This window comes from Astatotilapia calliptera, chromosome 15 (assembly GCF_964374335.1).
Source record: "Astatotilapia calliptera chromosome 15, fAstCal68.1, whole genome shotgun sequence".
In the NCBI taxonomy this organism is placed as follows: Eukaryota; Metazoa; Chordata; class Actinopteri; order Cichliformes; family Cichlidae; genus Astatotilapia; species Astatotilapia calliptera.
This window is the reverse complement of record NC_137436.1, coordinates 40,920,423-40,940,027: the sequence shown is the minus strand read 5'-3', so window position 1 is coordinate 40,940,027 and position 19,605 is coordinate 40,920,423. Positions and strand designations below refer to the sequence as shown.

The following is a 19,605-nucleotide window of genomic DNA, read 5'->3' as shown; positions in this document are numbered from 1 at the left end:
CCTCCAGCTTCAGAATCAGCGCAAAAAGGGCGTGAACACAAAGCGCCGCCGAAACATCAGAATCAGCGAGCCGTCGGCTTTCAGCCCCGACCGTGTCCGTGCCGTCGGTGAGAAAGTCACATCTCACTGATCCTGATGCGTCGGCGGGTCCGAGCTTTGTGTTTACGTCTCTGTGCAGACTCCGTGTTCCTGCTCTCTTTTTTAGCTGTTTGGTGGTTGTTGAAATTTTGTGAGGTTTAACCTGAGATTCTGACGTTTAGGCCAAAATAAATTTATATAAAAAAATCGATTCAGGATTTCAATGAATCGATATCACGTTATCCAAGCCAGAATCGATTTTAATCGATAAATCGATAATCAAAACCCAGCCCTAGTCTCCATATTTTTGAAGCTACTGGAGTTGGAGGGGTTTTGCTGTAATTTGGATGTATTACAAAAACACAGCTTGGATGAGCTGATGGCTGTTGTGCATCAAGAACTACACTGTCTGTGGTGTGATGCACCTCCTTCACTACAAAAACAAGAAAAAAGTCCCTCCTATGATTCCCCTAATATGATGTCATTGACAGGTTTTTCAGTAGTTGTGGGTGTTTCCCACAGACACAGGCTTAAAACACACAGGTTCATATTACGAGCCCTGAACAACACCAGCGTTTATCTCAGGAAGAAAAATATGCCAACCACCAAACTCCAAGAACAGCTGCCTGTTGCCCAAAATCTCTGCATTAAGTAACTGAGAAAGATTTAAGGCACACGAGAAACAGTCATGGCAGTAATAAAAAGTTACAATCATTTGGTCACATATTGCATCGAATCATAAACCTTATTGTTCGTGCAATATTGTTTTTCTAAAGTGTACGTGTGAAGAGAGAGAAGCTGAGACAAACTGCAGCGTATTCAGGGCTGAAACAGTGAGAGCAGAGCTGTGGGTGGAGAGGTGACAGCTTTGCTTGGCCACTGTACAAGGCAAGCATGCTGAAAAGAGCTCCACTTCTCTTTACTGCACCGGCTCGTCAATGTTACAAGGAGCTTGGCAGGTAGGCTGCTCGGCCTCCTCGAGAAGCTCCAGGCTTTGTCTGCTGACTCCATTATGTTGAGACCAATCAGGCCCTGGCTTCATTTTTGCCCTCGTGACCTGGTGCTCTTTCGTCTCTTCACAGCGCCGCGTCACTTTCGATGCAGCAGGCTCCTATGCAGTCGATGGTCTGAAGCCAGACACGCTGTACGTCTTCTCCCTGGCAGCCCGATCTGAGATGGGCTTAGGCGTCTTCACTCAGCCTATTGAATGCAGGACAGCTCAGTCCAGTAAGTATAACAGCACTCAGTCACGTTCACAGGTGTGGCTCCAGTTATGTAGTCCAGGTGAGAATGACTAAATGAGTCATCTGTGACTTAAAACTGACTAAATACACCAAAAACATGTGGAGGTAAGTGGAGCTTAATTCAGTGCAGTCCAACTAAGAGATCCAGCTCCCTGGGAGCCCGGCCGGCTTTCTTCTTTCTCTTATTCTGTTTACTGAGTGTGTCTGTGTCTGATTTGAACACCTGTAATATACCTGAGCTAAACCGACTGCATAAACAATGAATAACCGTGTGTCAGTTTAGAGCAATCCTCCTACTCAACGTGTGAAAGCCCCACGGTGTGTTTCATTCAGGCCTCTGTCAGCAGGAAACCGTCTCTGTCACACTTACTGTTTTTAGAAAGAAAGATTGAAAAGTTGCTTTTTATTCCCACAGCATGTTGGAGCTTAACTTTGCTTCACATACGCGATTTATTCGTTGTGTTTCTGTGATTTAAAACATTAAGACTGTGTTTTTTGCTCAACTATGCATTTACAGCATAAAAATGATAAATACTCATTTATATGAGAAGCTGGCGTTTTAGTGCCGTCTGGTGTTATTGTTCTCTAAAGAGATCAGCTTTTACCCAGATCTCCATGCCGATGGTTCCCACCTGAGTCGGGGAGCAGAACCTCCTGTTCTGAAGCCACCGCTGAACTATTCAAACACAATAGGACCAGCAGCAGACGGCAGCGTAGCTCACAGAACTGTGTAATTGCAAATGTCATTTTTCAAGCTGGCAAAATGTAATCAAAGCTGTAGCATTAATTATATGTTGAATTTTTCCACCTGCCAGTCACGCTTCATTTTCCCGAACATTCAACTCAATTATAAAATTCAAAGGCAACAACCAAAGAAAATGTCGCCTCTTTGTGACACAATCCACACACGACATCGTTCGTAGGGGCGTGCTTGGTATTTATAGATGTACATTCTGCTTTCTGCAGCGTAACAATCAGCGGGCGTTGCACATTTTGACAAATAGTCCAATAAGTCACTGAGTCGATACATGCAGCACATTATGATGTAAGGCCAAGCAAACACAAACAGACATTTGCAGAGACAGCTTTCATCACAACTGTCATCTTCCTTTCAAATGATTGTTTGTCATGTGAAATGTGGCCGAGCATGTGGCGATGTGCAGGACTTCGATCGCTGCTCCGTCACTAACACCATCGAACACCGTTAATTCACAACTACGATGTGTTATCTTAGCGTCAGAGCTCTGGCGTGCCGGCCGATGAGGAGCTGAAGCTGCAGTATTTATGACAGTTTCCCGAAGGAGTGCAAGCCCTCGCTCAGCTACTTGTTTTACCTGTCAGGACTGAAATCTTTCAGCTGTCACACTGCAAACAAATGTGTTGTAAACTATTCTCTTTGATTAGCAGTCTCTCTCATCGCTGCTCTGACTGCCAAACATAACGCGTCAGAGAACTTGCAAACAAGTCTGAGGACCCTGACCACTGCTGCCACCTCCCTGCAGCTTCTCATCCAGCTGCCACTCTCACTTCTGTTTACTTACAGCATATCAGGCACTTGTCAGATTTTATACATATTGTATTGAAACTGCAAGGTTACTACAGGAAAGAAAACACCATCTAATAACTGTCCTGTGCTTTTCCCAGCAGAGTCTCACGGCAGTCTGGGAAACAATCATTTATTCGTTTAGATGAATTTATGTTTCCACACGCAGATTGTTTGCAGACTTTTGTTTAAATGTACCATTTTTTTCTACAATAATTAACCTACCAAGCATCATGCATGTATTGAACTTCAGAAAAGTGTTTTCACCGGTGAGTTTGTTGAACTTTAAATGTGATATAATGTAAATGTAATTCAAATACAAAACAGGAATCTAAAGCTGAAATTCAAGCAACACCTCCTTCTACTCTGTTTGCTTTCAGTGTGACTGATCTGGTGGAGCCGCAGTTAGCTGTTAATAATTCTTCTTTATTCATTTTACCTCTTCTGTCATGCTCCTTTGGAAATAGCTTAATGTATGACAGGCAGGGAGGGTGGAGGGAAAAAGGGATGTTAATCATTACAAAAGTGAGAATGGATACATATGACTGGTTATACTTAAAACACAGCAGGATGAGACAATGAGACCCTGACACAGGAAGCCCTGAGAGGAGGGCAAGAAGGTAAAGCTGGTGAAAATGAACATAAAAGGGACATAAAAGGAGATTGTGTCAGGATCTGAATGACTCCAGGACGTTTTCATTACAGGTTAAATGGATTACATAGGTGTGCGTATGAATGTCATTGTTCCTGGCTTTATAGTGAAAGTCCATCTTTTACCACTTGCAGAGACTAAAACAGACGCAGTCTTAAATATTTTTACCCTGGCTTGAGATCACTTTTCAGTTTTAGATGTTCAAAAAAGAAAAGATTAAATCGATGCGATGTAATCTTTCAGACCTCACAATAGCGTCTGTTTTTTTGTTTTCTTTTTTCTTACGGCTCTCTTTTTCTGCCCAAATCTTGATTCCGTTTCTCTCAAATCCTCCCACCTCTGCTTGAAGTTTGACTATTTTCCATATTCGTGTTTCTGTTTGGGACTTTAATCTCCCACACATGGATCTCTGCCTTTTGATTCATTGCACCCCTGCAGTGATACATCCAAAACTTCTCGTATGCATGAAGTTTCCTTTCAACCAGTGGCGAGCACCTTTCCTGCAGCAGGAGAACGAAGAGGCTTCCAGCGCTGTTCAAACAGGAACTGAGTGCATCCGCTCGGCTGGGGCCGCCACAGCACAGGCGAGCGTGATAACTGCCACCCGTGTTATCTCTTTCACCTGCTCCACATTCATCTCAGTCGCTGCTTTTGTTGTTGAGTGTTGTTGTATTCTGCTCTTGTGGGTCATTGTGCATACATGCATTCATCTGTAGTGTGCCTGTTTTATCTTTCAGTTGGTGAAACTTCACACTGTGTGTGTGTGCGTGTGTGTGTGTGTTGCAGTATGACATTTTTCTGCCCTCTGGACTGTGAAGGTTATTTGTACTTGTTATTTTGAGGACATCACATCGATTATTCACAGAAACATTTCCTGATAAATAACTTTTCATCTTAAAATCATCTTCATTTACATGTGATTGGTTATCTCTATGGTTTGTGGAAAATGCAGTGCAAGTATTACCCAAACTGCTTTATTTTTGTCTGAGTAACATTTATATTTAGTCATCTTGTTAAAGATGAATTCAGGACTGTTACTGTCATGTTTCAAAATATTTAGTGATTGTTTTGTTTCTGATCCAGGAAGGGGGGCAATTTTGCAACTAATGCAAGAAGTGATATAATTAAACATGTAAGACAAAACTGAGTTTTCTCAGCTTTTGTTACCAAGCTTAAATAGGAAGCTGTACCAAGGTACGACCCAGTGTTGTCTACACATACAGGCAAAAGTACAACTTAGATAAGAGATAAGATAAGATAAAACTTTATTAATCCCTCGGGTGGGTTCCTCTGGGAAATTCGGTTTCCAAAAGCACAGCACCGACAGAAGTTACAGAGTTACAGAGTTATATATATATACACACACATATATAAATACAGAGACCTATATAAATAAAATATACGAAGGGGATAAATAGGAATAAAAATAAAAATACAAGTGAATTGCACATTTCAAGTATTGAGGTCTATTGCACTATTTACAAAAAGTATTGCACAAAAGGTGTTGCACAGTGAGGTGAAGAGGCACTGCAGCTTTGCAAAGAACCAAGTTTAAAATGTATCTTTATTGTATCTTTATTTGAAAATAGAAAAAAATCACATAGTTTGACAGGCATGAAATAGTATTTTTGCACCAATAAGGTGATTCCCAAGAGCTATTAGCCCAAAGCTTATCCTTATCTCAGCGTGGCGTATCCTTCGAAACTTGAACTTGTGGCTGATCTCGTGGAGTGATGAATCCAAATTTGAAATAAATTTTATCAACATTTACAACGAAGATCAGGAGAGAAATATGACGAGGAGTGTTTACAGCCAACTGTAAAGCAGGGAGGAGGCTCTGTCATAAGAGATGAGATAAAATGAGACTTCATTGATCACATTTGTACGTTACCTCCACTCAGGCACAGAAAGCAGAAGAAAAATACCAAAAATTGCCCATTTTCCTGACAAAATCTAAAGAAATGACACGTGGCTCAAGATTTTTCTGTCAGAGTGGAACTACTGCAGGTAACATCTGAGTGTAATTCACATGCTGACATGCCCCTCGAGTGCTTAGGGGTAGTGCTAGATCACAGATAACACACTCAAACTTTCACTCACCAAACTGGGACACAGAATTCTTGGACAGTCTGCACTGTTAAAAACAAAGTTATAACATTTGTCCGATTTCTGCTTTAAAATGCTGGAAAGAGGCACCGACACTACAAACATGCTTGAGGGGTCCAGGTGACGCATAGCAGACAGCAAGCAGAGCCTGTGGCAGCACACCTATCAACCAAAGCTTTCTGAACAGGCGAGTCCCAAACACGTAGTTTTTGGAGGGGCGGGGCCTTCTTTGCACTTTGTGGTTTGATTTGTCAGCCATACTGGCTTCATGGTTTCGTTATTCCCCTCCAGACAAATGTAATTTAAAATAATCACATATTTCTGTGTGTTTACAATGATGTACACTGAACATACAGCAGGAGACACTGTTTCCACAAACCATAATGACAAAAACATTGATAGGATAATGTGGCATTAATCTGCCAGTTTAATAATTACTCTGTAACACAGTCCAGAGAGACAGTTGCTTCATCATCCATCATCCACCCTACCTGACCATTACCCTCCCTCCTCCCCTTCCTTCAGCCCCATCAGCCCCACCCCAGGAAGTACATTTGCTCAGCCTCAGTTCCACCAGCGTCGAGGTGAGGTGGGTGGCCCCGCCCACAGACAGCCAGCACGGTGAGATTGTTGGCTACTCCCTGACCTACAAAGCACTCACGGGAGAGGACCAGAAACGCCACCAGGTGTCAGGGATTGGTCCTGATATCACCAGCTACATTTTGGAGGACCTGGAGAAGTGGACGGAGTATTTGGTGTGGGTGAGGGCTCACACAGATGTTGGGCCAGGTCCAGAGAGCTCTGCAGCTAAAGTCAGAACCAAGGAAGATGGTATGTTGATGGTTTCATGGGAAACATTCAAACTAACTGTCCAATTCTTTTGTATTCATTTCCTGCTGCTGCAGTTTAGTCTTACAAACACTCACCAAAGTGTGCATAAGCGCAGTGTATAAGCATGGCTCAAATACAGAATACAGCACCCGGTCTTCAGACGTTTGGAGGGTTTGGAGTAAACTGGTTAATTTGTAAATGAATAAAAATCAGTCTGCAAAACATCAGATTGATGGACTGGATTAAGAGTCCGGTGTAGGATTTGTAATCTTGTTGATTCCACTAATACGCACGGCTACCCTGCACAGTGCCAACAGTTGGTGCCAAGTCATGAAGCTGTGCAGTCTGTGGTGGTGCATCATGTAGTCTTCATATACGGCACTTAAGCTCTGGTTTTGACATAAATCCAAAAGTAGTTTTATGGTTCTTTAGACATCACCTCAGGAACAGGAGATCAAACATTTCAGCCAACTTAGTCCAAGCCTATTTCAACATGGAGTTTCCACTGTCTCAGGTTTCAGTGTGTAATGTTGGATTAGTTATATGTTCACTCAAGAAAAAAAACAATCTTTAAGCCTGAGTCCCTGTTTGCTAAAAAAGTTGTCCAACCTGTAGGCACAGATTGGAAACCCCATGAAAAACCTGCGTGTAGAACACAGTTTCTACAGCGACAGGACAGATATACACACAGCTCTTTATTGAACCTGGAGTAACTCAGTGTTTAATCTGTTAGGTCAAAGACTTTTGATTTACACCTGAAAACAAACCTTGTGCTCTTTGTGGGAGAATTGTAAAAATAAATTTAGCTTCCTTATCTGTACTGCTAGTGCAAGTAAGCTCTAATAAATGCAGCAGACAAGAAGTGCAACAGAAATCGCAACCGTGCAGTCGTGTTTATATCAGGTGGTTTCTGCAGCAAATGTCAACAGTCTTTGTAAAACACCATCACTTGTGTTTTTATAACAGATATGGCGGTGACCCTTTTTTTTTTCAGTACAATTTCTTACATCATGAATAAAACGCACGATTATTTTCAGGTTTTTGGGAGAATGCCGAGCTCAGTCAGCAGTCTGTACAGAGCAGTATACAGACCTGCAGTAGGTACATACATGCACAGAAAATAAAGCTAAGGTACAGAGGAGTGGGCCTTTTTGCTTATGGTCTGCAGATGAGATGATACCAGACCCAGAAAAGTTTTAGGAATTAAAATATCACAGTAGTTATGTCTGCATGACACAGTATGTCATACCTGAGTATTCAGCACGCATTCTGAGCAAGGGGGGTCAAGGTTAGTCATGACTCTCACTGCACCATGATAGACGTAATCATCAAGACAGAAGCTTTTCCTTATTTCACTACATTTTGTGAGACTTTAGCTGCCACTAAGCTCCTGCCTGTCATGCTCTGCCAGGCTGCGTGTCCCTTTTCCCAGCGTGATGACATGGTGTGCTGCACTGCTAGGCCAAGGTGTCTGGAGAGTTGCCTGAGTGGCAACATAGCATGCTCTTTCCCTGTTGTTAGTCACATGGCAGGACTGAAGCACAAGCTAAATAGACACTATGATTCAGTCCGGAGGGATACTCTGCTATTCAGCAGCATCCGTTTGCTATTACCTTCACTGCTGAAGATGAGTCCAAATGCAGCACAGCCCAGTGCTCACATCTCTAAGACACACGGCATTACAACAAATCCTTACAAGAGGATTCTCTTCTTTTTTGTGCAGGCACAATTGGCCGTATCATGACCAATGAGAGCAAAGAGTAATGGACTCTTTTCTGGAACCACTCAAGGAAATCAAAGCATCAAAGTTTAAGTCCTGTGCAATATCACCGAGGCTCAGCAAGTATAGCAGCACGGTGGCCTCTCCTCTGTTAACGCTTGCAGTTCTGAGCCAGCTCAGGTCTTGTACTGCCTAAGAATGACCTCCAGCTCTGCCTTTACCACTATTAGATTTCGTTTATATATATATATATATATATATATATATATATATACACATACTAGGGGTGCAACGATACACAAAATCCACGGTTCGGTTCGATACTTTGGTGTCACGGTTTGATATTTTTTCGATACAAAAAAAATGTTCATGCTGTTTTAATTTGTCATTTATTACAATTATAAATATATATTTTAACACAAAAGTACAGTTTTTAAATTTAATGTTGCTGAAACAACAAAGGGATAAAAAAATTAATCTGATCGACAAATCGCTCATCTTTGGAAAAGAGAGTTTATTACAGAGAAATGGCTCTTTCCAAAATAAAAGCTCTACTATACGCTTCTTCTGGGCTATATTCTCAGCAGCATATTAAACATATCAGGTCCCCATAAGGAGAATCCTGTGCTAACGGCTGTCTAAATGACTCGGCTAAAGTTTGTAGCATGCGTGCTTGTTGTTTTTGTCTTTGCACTAGGATGATGTCGGAGTAAATGTGCAGTCATATTCGTTGTGTTCCCACTAGTGCTGTCAGCCTTAATCTGAAATGACGTTGACGCCACAACACGGCAAATCTCCGCTAACGAGCTATTGTTCGATACATATGCGTACCGAACCCAAAGCTCTGTATCGAACGGTTCAATATCAATACGAGTGTCGTTGCACCCCTAATACATACATATATATATGTATATGTGTATATGTATGTATGTATGAAAATAAAATTTATGCCACTGAAATATTTAGAGCGTTCCTAAAAGGACATAAAAGCTCTGCAGTTAATCGGTTTTACTCAAACCTGACGATGATTCTAAAACTAACCCCTCTTCTTTCAAAGCTGCCCAACAGTTTTCAGTTACCTGATTTAACAGAATATTTTAGTACTTGCCAAAAGCCAACAGTGACCTTATGACCAGTGTTTTTGTTTGTTTGTTTTCCTGGATGGCATTTCTTTATGGGTGAAACCTCAAAGAGACAAATCTAAATAGTGTTAGAAGCACAGTTTCCTTCCTCACACCACTAACCCTCTCCATCTGCTGCCCTTCTCTCTCTCCTGGCGTCTCTCATCACTCTTTATTTCTGAACACCCACTGAATTTGAATCTCACACTCTTTTCATCTCTTTCCATCTCTCTGCACCCCATTTGACTTTGAGCTCTCATTGCATTTCTCCAGCATCTGTCCATTCTCCACACAGTGTACGCTTTCTCCCACGAATCCTCCTTCCAGCTCTTATCCGTGTCAGCCCGAGTAACAAAAAACATTCTCGTTTAGCTCCCTGACATAGTCGCAGCGTACGCTGAACTTTCCTGGCTTACTGTAATTTCCTTTAATAATCTGCAATAAAGGAAACACTCAAATTTAAAGAGAATAACAATTTTTCTTCTTAGATATTATAATTATTCTGATATGAGCACAGAGGAGCCGTAGCAGAGTTTTGTCAGACAGGCATTGGATCTCTTTTACAGATTTCATTAGGCTGTGATTGGGACTTTGCTCACTGGGACACGTCAAAGTTATACTCGGCTTCCCTGATGCCCCGAGACAAAGGACCTGTTCTGTGAGCTTATTCTCCTGCTTGTGTTGGTTTTAATAGGACACAAATCAGAAATAAATGTAGCCAGCCATTGCTCAGTCTAAAGGCAAAGACTGCAGTTGTGTCGACCCATGGTGTCATTAATGTGACGCAGTTATAGTAAAAGTGTGATAGGACTCCAACAAAACCCACCGTACATCAGAACTGCTCAAAACAGACCTTTGGATTCAGAGATTGTGTATAAATGTTGCATGAATTTAAGAGTCTGTATTCATTTATTGATGGAAGTTTATTTTGGGATCTCTCCTAAACAGAAATCTATTTTGTTTTTGAGTAATCTTAATTTTTTTTAAAAAGTGTTTATTTTGTTTTGTTTTTTAATCACAGTCCTGTTGATTTGCTTTGGTTGAAGGCCCAAAGCTCTTTGGTTTGTACGAAGCTTAGGGAACACAGAACAAATCATCCAGTGAAAGCAAAGGCAAAGCTAGACAGTAACCACAGACACCTGCATGTGGTCTGTCCCTCTGCTCTGCCTCTAATGTGTCCGATAGTTTAAGAGCACGACTGATACCTGGTGCACATTTCTGGTGCCAACAGGATCTCACAGCTGCGACTGATGCCTTGGGATGAAAATGTGCTGATTTGACATTTTAAAGCAAACTAACAGCCATTATCATTTTCCCCTTTCTCCTGCAGGAAATGCAACATAACTGTCCCAGCTTTTGCTTTCATGTCCACTGTTCTCTGCTGGTCCTGAAAAGCATTTCTGTTCTGCTCTGCACTGCTTAAACTCTGCTTAGTTTATCTTTAGGTACTTTAGAGGTTGTTGGTCTTTCGTGTAGCTGTTTCCCATCACTTCACCTATTTTATTACAGTGGGACACTGTAATACTGCAGAGAACTTTAAAGATAAGTCAGGATATCACAGCCTTGATTAGCCAGTGTGGAGCACTTCAAATTAAATTTCATGTTGAGGTGAGAGGGCAACGTTTCAAGGAGTCGATCTGGCTGCTTGTTTTTCCTCCATGCTGAGAAATTCACTATGCACAACAAATCAAATGTTTTGTTCTATGATTGCTACTTGCTCACCTTGTTATACTCCATGATTATCCATCAAAAACTCCATGAGACAAAACAGCATTTATGTGAACGAGAACTTTAAAAGTTTTGATGATTATTTTTAAAATTGCAGAAATAAGAACAGTTTGTATGTTTGTGACCCAACTAAACAAAAGTAAACTTTCCAACAATATCTGTTTGAAGAATAAAGTTTTAATTCAGTGTTCAGCTCTTGTGCTGAGAGAAGATTACTTTGTCACATACGGGATCTTTCATGTGCTCAAAGAGAAAGCAGTGACGCTGGTTCTCCTTCTTAACAACGTTTAATATTTACACGCTCAGCTAGCTTCTAAAGATGTCAGTAAATGCTAATAAATCCAAACTGCATACAGAGGTCGTTCAGGTTGTGGATTTGTTTAATCTGATGTGTGCAGAAGGAAGTGAGCACACAGAGTGGACCCAGTGAGAGCGATACAGAGGAGACAATTAGTGGCTGCAGTAGCTTTGACAGCCGCTGCAGAGAACCCCCAGCAGCCACAGACACAAGATCCGGCTTCACGCTGTCAGTCAGGATGGTCCTACAAGTTTAAAACCAGCATGAAGTGTGTGAGTCTCACAGTCTGCAGTAAGCATCTACATGTTATAGCGGGAATTAAAGATAAGTAAACCCGTGTCCACACTCACGGCACATTTAGCTTTAGTGAAATCATAAAAACTCCAGCAGACAAAGAGGCCTTTGTAAAGTGTAAGCCAGGCAAGCAGGAGGACGTATACAGACAGGACGTGGAGCGATAAAATCAATCTGAAGAACGGCATGTCCTGATTTATTGTCGGAAAATCTTCTCCAGGCCACCGAAACCCAACGTTCATCCTCTCCAGGTTGGTTTTTCACTTCTGTTGGCTTGTTGACGTTGATTCGACACTAACGGCTTTTTGCCTTCTTACAACCACTTTTTTCATTAGCCACTCTTTTTCTGCCAAAAAGCAGATGCAAGAAAACTTGGTAAATGGACTGGTTCTTATAGAGCGCTTTTCTACTCTTCTGAGCACTCAAAGCGCTTTACACAACTTGTGCATTCACCCATTCACACAAGCACATTGTTCTAGGTGCTTTTCTAAGTAACATTCACACACATTCACACTCCGATGGATGCATCGGAGAGCAATTTGGGGTTAATACCTTGCCCAAGGATATTTGGCATGCAGACTAGGGGAAGCCAGGAATCGAACCACCAAACCTCCGATCAGTAGATGACCTGCTGTACCGCCTGAGCTACAGCCAAGCAGAGTACATGCAAGTAGGGAAGATGTGCAGCAAATGTCACATAGGATTGAAACCTGTGCCACTAGATCTCACAGCAGCTGCTCTTCCCATTGAGCCAAACCAGCTCTGGTTGGTTCAGTAGAATAGCTGAATAATTAAAATACTTTGTCTTTATTGGGCTGTTGCATGGCAGCTATCAAAGTAAATGTGGTTACCACAGAATGAATATGAAACACCTGCTCTTACGTTTTCAGGCCTCAGCTAAATAATGAGCAAATAGAAAAGCCCATTCCTGAAAGAGAAAAGAAATCTCTTCAGTTTGTGTTATTTCTGTTTGCTCAGATTAGCATCAGATTAGCATCAGGCATGCATTAGAAAACAAATGAACTGCATGCACTTCCTCCCATGACCACAGGAGGTTGTTTCCACAAACAGTGACGTTTTAGTCAGAAATCGACCACCGTTATTGCTTTTCAGCTGAGGTTGGCTTTATTTTAATCCGTGGCAGCAGATGGACTTCAAAGCTGTGTTTAGTCTGCTTTAGGATCCCGTTGTCTGTTACATGCTCATTTTGTTCTTCTTCTTCACTGGCTTTTGCTTTTGCAGTTAACACTGTGGTTTATTGACGTTTCTCCTCCAAAGCGTGAAGCTTGACTCTGGAAGGTCTCTGATTTTATAAAAGGTTAAACGATTCTAATTAGTCGAAAGTGCAAAGTGCTGACACCGAGTTGCAGAGCTTTCCTCTGCCTGCTGTGCCGGGTTGATACTTTAATACTTCTGCTTGCTCCTTTAACACTTTTCTCTCCCTGTTTTTCAGTATTTTCCTTTTCTGTTCTCTCTGTGTGAATTCCATTAATATTAGCAGAGCCTCATCTCCTCATTTTTATTGAAGTTAAATTTGTATTCATTTACACCTTCCTGTGAAGCTGACCAAGCATTCCAGAGGAATCTTTTTAAGCCTATTTTGATATGCAGCAAAGTAGAAAGTGTGTGTGCTCTAAACCCAGCTCCCAGCATCCTCTTGGGGCTCCATGTGACAAGCTTTGATGTGGATAACCTGCAAAGATAGCCAGTGACCTTCACGTATCCTTGCAGCCTCTCCAGGCTGGTAGCTACCTCGTCAGGTCAAACTTTGAAGTGGTCCAACTGATGAAGAGAAATGACCGTGGATAGGCCTTACCACACGTCTTCGTCTATATCTGCTGCTGGACATGTGGGCACCATTTAAAATAAACGTAACCCCATGCAACAGTTATTGCAATTTTATTTAAATGAGGCAGGCTCGTTGAGATTAAACTCTTTCACAGAGATGGGAACATGAAGCATTTGCCAGAACAAAGCAGACGGGAAAAAGCGGCACAATAAAGACATGTTCTCCTGTCCCTCAGCATTACAGTCGAGTGGTTTGATGCACCAGTTTCTACAGTGTTGGCTGTTGGCTCAGGAGTGGCAGCAGCAGAAGGCGGTCTGAAGATTAAACGCATTGGTTTGGGTTTAGACCTCATTCACAATCACCTGACGACCTCTGGCTGCTAGTGGAAAATGTGTGTTGCTGCTGTTGCAAAACTAAATGTGGCTGCTGCACTGAAAACCTTCTTGTGGTTTCTCTGGTTGCGTGTAGGTTTGTGCAGTATTGGACAAAGGAAGTGGAGAATGTCAAAGTAAAAGTTGTGATTTTGAGGGGAAACAGCCTCTATTCCTATTTTGTGTCACACGTTTCAGTGTCACTGCTCCTCTGTGAGTAGTCGATGAATGTTTGCAGACATGCAAACTACAGGTGATGACAGAAGCATGCAGGTAATCATAGAAAACATTTTCGGTGCTACGTGTAGTTTCTTATACCTCTTTGCCAAAAGTGTCACCTAGCGACTCCCAGCAAATCTTAATCGACTGGTCAAGGTTATTCATTTTCCCCTCTGACCGGTGTTTGCCAGGAGATCACTGACCAGTCTCTGAGCCTGTGTGACGTGAGAGTGAAACACTAAAAGCTTACAAAAACACTAGAAAATAGTCTGTTGGGGTTTTCACTCTAAAAACGAATTGGTTCGTTTTATGAAAATATGGTGGTGTGTGTTAAAATGCGCCCAAACACAGCAGTGAAACCTCCAAAAACGATGTTGGGAGTGACAGCATCACACCCCTCCCCCAAAGCCTCACCAAATCACCAGTGCATTTGCCAAAAATGACTCGCATGAATCACACATAAACAATTCTAACAAAAAGGAAAATAAAAGGAAACAAATTTCTCACTTATTCTTCTTCCCATCATGAAGCAGTGCCAACAAGTGAATCACATGAAGGCACAAAGAAACAGCAACAAGCTTTTCAGTGAATAATATTCACACTGACAGCGTACCACAGTGAGCAGTGTGAGAAAAAACAGGCACTGTGACACTTATCAGGTGTATCTGAACACACAACAAGTCTGTTTGTACTTGTTGAAGGTGAAATCATGCTTCGCAAATCTTTCAGCCGCCAAAACGTTACTGTGGAAATAGTAAAGGGTACAAAGTAAGGCAGAGATACTCAGCTTCTGAGGAACAGATGCTAATACAGTCTCATGAAGACGTGGTTTAATAGTAGCCTTCCTATTGAGACTCACAAAATCAAACATTCCACTTTCTAAATGTAATTTGTGTTCTCTCATTTGTTTTCAGTGCCTGGAGCTCCTCCCAGGAAGGTGGAGGTAGAGGCCCTGAACTCTACTGCCCTCAGGGTGAGCTGGAAGCCCCCGCTGTCCGTGAAGCAGCATGGGCAGATCAGAGGATACCAGCTGGTTTACTCCAGGCTAGAGAACGGGGAGCCCCACGGCCAGCCGGTCATCCTGGATGTTAACCTCCCTGAAGCCCAGGTATTCTCACACGGTGTCATTCAGGTTGATGTGACTGGGTGAGACAATGAGTGAGAGCTGAAGACGGGGGAGTTTGGTTCAGATCCCCGAAGTTTATTTGACACAAGTTATTGTTTTAAGGCAGGAAACAATTTTTTGGTCTTTAAACTATTGACTGAAGCAATACACCCATCAGTAACAGGTTGTTTTTTTCACATGCTCTACCTTTGCACAACCAACCTGCTAATAGACACGAGGTGCACGTTTCAGAGTCCGTAATCATCAGAAGCAATTAAGCTGTGAGACTAATATGTATGTGCATGTGTTAATTCCCCGTTATTACTTTATGTTGGCTTGAAAAAAACATCTCCCTCTGCTGGTGCTTCAGATTACTGCGACTTACTGCATCCATGTCACGGTGGACCAGCGTGTGGGTTGCACGTTTTGCCCTCTCATGGCCATTAGACAGAAAACATGTTTAAGTCGTTTCTTTAGCGGCTGAACTTTTAAAGAGCTGGAAACTAAGTAAATCTGCAGAACTGCACAGCTCTAAAACAGCAGAAGAATATAATGAAATATAGGAGCTATTATTAAAAAAGAAATAAATACTGAAAACTTTTTAATACAATCCAAATGATTTTGAAAGATTTTTAATCATAAATGTTGATTAAAAATGTTTATGAAGCAGGAAGTTTATGAACATAATTTGTGCAAATTATTATTTTAATCTTCTCCTTGAAAAGAAAAAGGATAAACAGGTTACAGCTGTGTGTGGTCTGCAGCCTGCTGTGATGAAAAAGCATCAGATCCCAACATCGGAGCATTTCTAAAATAAGGATGTGCATCCAGTACCTCATCCTGTACCTCCCTTTGTTCCATTAGAATAATTGGATTCGACGTTTCTTTTTTCAGTTTATTTTTATTCCCGTCTCCAGTGGGAAAAAATAACCCCAAATATTAATAATTATTTGGCATCTGACATATTAGATCATCTGTAGAACCAAACATGTGCTTCTTCATATTTTTAATTAGTGTAATATTAAGGAATTTACTTTTCTCTAACCAGAAGCCTCGGTGATGATGATGATGATGATGAGGAGGAGGAGGAGGAGGCATTTCAGCTGCAGAAAGTCTTTGTTGTGGTAACACTACATGACTTAGTGCTTAGCGAGCTCGACTTTACATAATTCTTTACATAAAGACTGAAATTTATTTACCTTGAAAACACTTTTTCCAAAACATGAAGACAAATTTTTGTCTTTTTACATTATTTGTACTTAAATAACTTGAACATGAGAAAACATGTGTGTGCACGTGCGTCTCAAATGACGGCATGAACACACATAAGAAGAAAAAGATAAGAGCAACACCTCCAAAAGATGCATCACAGAATATCTAAGAAAGCCGACTGCTCGAACAACTGGCATGAAATCACTGCACCAAAGACTGAGAGCAGGTCACAGGGTGGATGTTTAAAAGCTCTCGCTGAGGAGGCGCCGCTCAGTTCCTCTCCTCTTGGCTTGTTTTGTTCTCCTGGAGGAGCGTCTCACCTGATTTCCTTTATACGCAGCATTCCTGTCTTATCTGTGTAAGGCAGGAGGCCTGATAAAGGGCCCGCATCTCACAGCCATCTCCAACCTCTCTTTAAACACACACACACACACACACACACACACACACACACACACACACACACACACACACACACACACACACACACACACACACACACACTTCTCTTTAAGGAACTGTCTTCAAGCCTCATCTGTGATAAGTTTAGTCTCTCCCCCTGGCATCAGTGATGCTGATGAGAATCAACACACGGTGTGTGGAGTGACCCTCCGCACTACACACACACACACACACACGCACACACGCACACACACACACACACACACACGCACACACACACGCACACACACACACACACACGCACACACACACACACACACGTGCGCACACACACACACACGTGCGCACACACACACACAGTCAGGGGCATAACTCGCTGCGACCCTTCATTTGGACTTTTGTGTGCCATTTCTTGTTGTTTTTTACCAACTTTCTAAGAAGTCAGTCTATTGTGTTGCATCATAACAACAGTTCAAGCTATTCTGAGTGAAATACAGAGGGTTATTTCAAGTTCAGTTTAAATATAATAAATTATATAAACCTTAATAACCTTTTAACAACCAGGTTTCCAGCAAACATTTCTATGCTGAATAACCGCGAGCACTCGCTGACCATTTCTCCTTCTTTGTGTCAAGAGAAAGTTTGTGTATAAGAGTTGTTTTATATTTGACCAAAATGAAATTTTAAAAGTTCTCAATCAAGAGAAGAGTGAAAAAACAACAACATATGGTTACTATGAACACAAAGACATTTTCTTACAGTTCAGAATTTTTAGCAGAAAGAGCAGCAGATACATTTAAAGTCTTTTTATTTGTTTAACAAAACAAAATAGTCGATACTTGTCTGTGTGCATGAAAAACATCATTGCAAAAGTCTGATACATATTGATGCTTTGTTTCTAAGATACAGTCCAGATGCACTGTAACATGAAAGTCGTACATCGAAGCTGTATTGAAACTGTCCACTCAGCCACTGGACTGAGCCATTCTGTAGTGCTGTTAGAAATCTCACTCCACATATGAAGTGTCGTCACAAGTGATCGTGTACTCTAGATGACCACACCACACCATTGTGTGTCAATAAAGTGTACCCCCTCCACCCGCTGTGCTCATCTCAGCTGCAAAGTTAACACTGCTGTTATTTAACCAGTTGCTGTGCGTTTGTTATAATGTCAAATATTTCGATTTGACATTCTGTTGCCTCCGCTCACCACACCACCGGCTGCCACAGAGCACTACGGTGTCCAAAACAAACAAGCCCAACAGCTAAAGAGTAGTCTGCAGAAGCCATCGTCTCTCTGCCCGGGCGGCAAGAATTCAGAGACTAAAATGTGTTCAAAAGAAAAGATTTTGTAGAACGGACTTTGGGTATCACTGGGTCGTGTTTGTGAGGGACTGACTGAAACAGACAAAGAGAGCTGGAAAAGTAGTTTTGCAGAAAGCTGCCCCTGCAGCATAAATCACTGCTCTGTGTGTTGATACTGATAAACATCCACGGACGTGTTACTCAGCCGCTGCTATAATTTAAATATGGCAATAACAACACATATTTTCAGATGACATCTCCTGGATGACTTTCACTGTGGTGCAGTTGGTTGCTCACAGAAAGCTGGCCCTTCAGCGTGCATTTCTGATGTAGTACACTGCCCAGCAGAGAGTTTATGACTGTATCGACATCACACTCTCTATGATGAATGGATTTCTTCTCTGTTGTGCTGCGAGTTACTTCAGCGGGCTGAGATTTCTGTGCCAGCAGAACCAGCTCCATCCCAGCTGCTTCGGTACAGCTGGATTTACAGCCCATGTGTCCTTGTCCTTGGACACCAGTCCTCAGTGCTGCTGACGAGGTGACACAGTCTGTTAACAGTTTACATCTGTGACTTCAGTAAGCAGAAACTAAACAGCAGTGTTTTTGAAAGTCTCCGAGCTCGGCTGTGAGTGCTGAGCTGTGTGTTGTCTCCAGCGAAGCAGCCTTAAATCCCTCAGTTGTTCCACTGAGGCTCGGCCTGCCAACAGTCAGTACAGACGACTATTTTGTCACAAAAAAGACCTTACTGACAAAATAAGTTCAGTCATGCCAAATTATGGCAGCTTAGAGGCAGGACCAAAGCCTTAATTGGCTGCTCATTCCCTGTCCTGGCCTTCTGAAGCCTCTGCTGTTTGCTTTAGACTCAACTCCCTCCATCTCTGTTGCTGTTCTGCTGGCAGGCTCATGGCTTTTAAGATCTCAGTGAGGCGTATTTTTGGATGGCTGAAGAACGCTTGAAGGAGCCTCTTATCCCTCTCAGCACTGATGGCTGTGAAGCGTGAGCATCGGCTGATTTGATAAGACATGGCAACCTCTCTGTGGCTCATCTCTGCATGTTGTACTCAGAGAAAACAAACCCAGACTCAACCAAAGACAATGTTTTTGTTTTCACCATCTGCCTTCACGGTCACATGAAGTATAAGCATCCAGTGTCTTTCACACAAGCGTTAGTGTGCCATCAAGCGACCATTTAAAACAATTTACATTAAGTCTAAATAGATGGCTGCATTACCTAGTGACAGGCAGACAGCTGATTTCAGACATATTGATTAATTAATTCTATTGTTTGATATGTTCTAAGGATTCCTGAAACAATGCATGAGGTTGTTCCTCTTAAAGGCAGACAAAGCCCAATTCATGGGTTGAAGGTGAAGGTGCAAACACTTGGCAACAGCGGAAAGCAAGAACTCCCTTTTAACAGGAAGTGGAAGAACCAGACTCGGGGAGAGGCTCCTCTGCCTCGACCAGTTGGGGCTAATGGGAGGAAGACAGGACAACAAAGAGACCGTGGAAGACAGCCAGAGACTAACAATAACTGATGATTGAATGCAGTGTGATGTGTGATCACATAGTGACTGAAAAAGC

General features: G+C 42.1%; 2 protein-coding genes across 5 annotated transcripts in view; one reads left to right on the top strand and one right to left on the bottom strand.

The window, feature by feature from the left end:
- Window positions 1-19,605, bottom strand: part of LOC145420475 (uncharacterized) — a 262,367-nt gene that overhangs the window by 99,822 nt on the left and 142,940 nt on the right. The window lies entirely within an intron of this gene.
- The window catches only part of ptprfa (protein tyrosine phosphatase receptor type Fa), a 259,648-nt gene that overhangs the window by 150,384 nt on the left and 89,659 nt on the right, over window positions 1-19,605 (top strand). For all 4 annotated transcript variants that reach the window (XM_080289757.1, XM_080289754.1, XM_080289756.1 and 1 more), the window contains 3 exons: window positions 1,161-1,305; window positions 6,149-6,454; window positions 14,909-15,102. In XM_080289757.1, coding sequence (XP_080145883.1) covers window positions 1,161-1,305; window positions 6,149-6,454; window positions 14,909-15,102 — 645 coding nt within the window. The remainder of the gene's footprint in view (window positions 1-1,160; window positions 1,306-6,148; window positions 6,455-14,908; window positions 15,103-19,605) is intronic.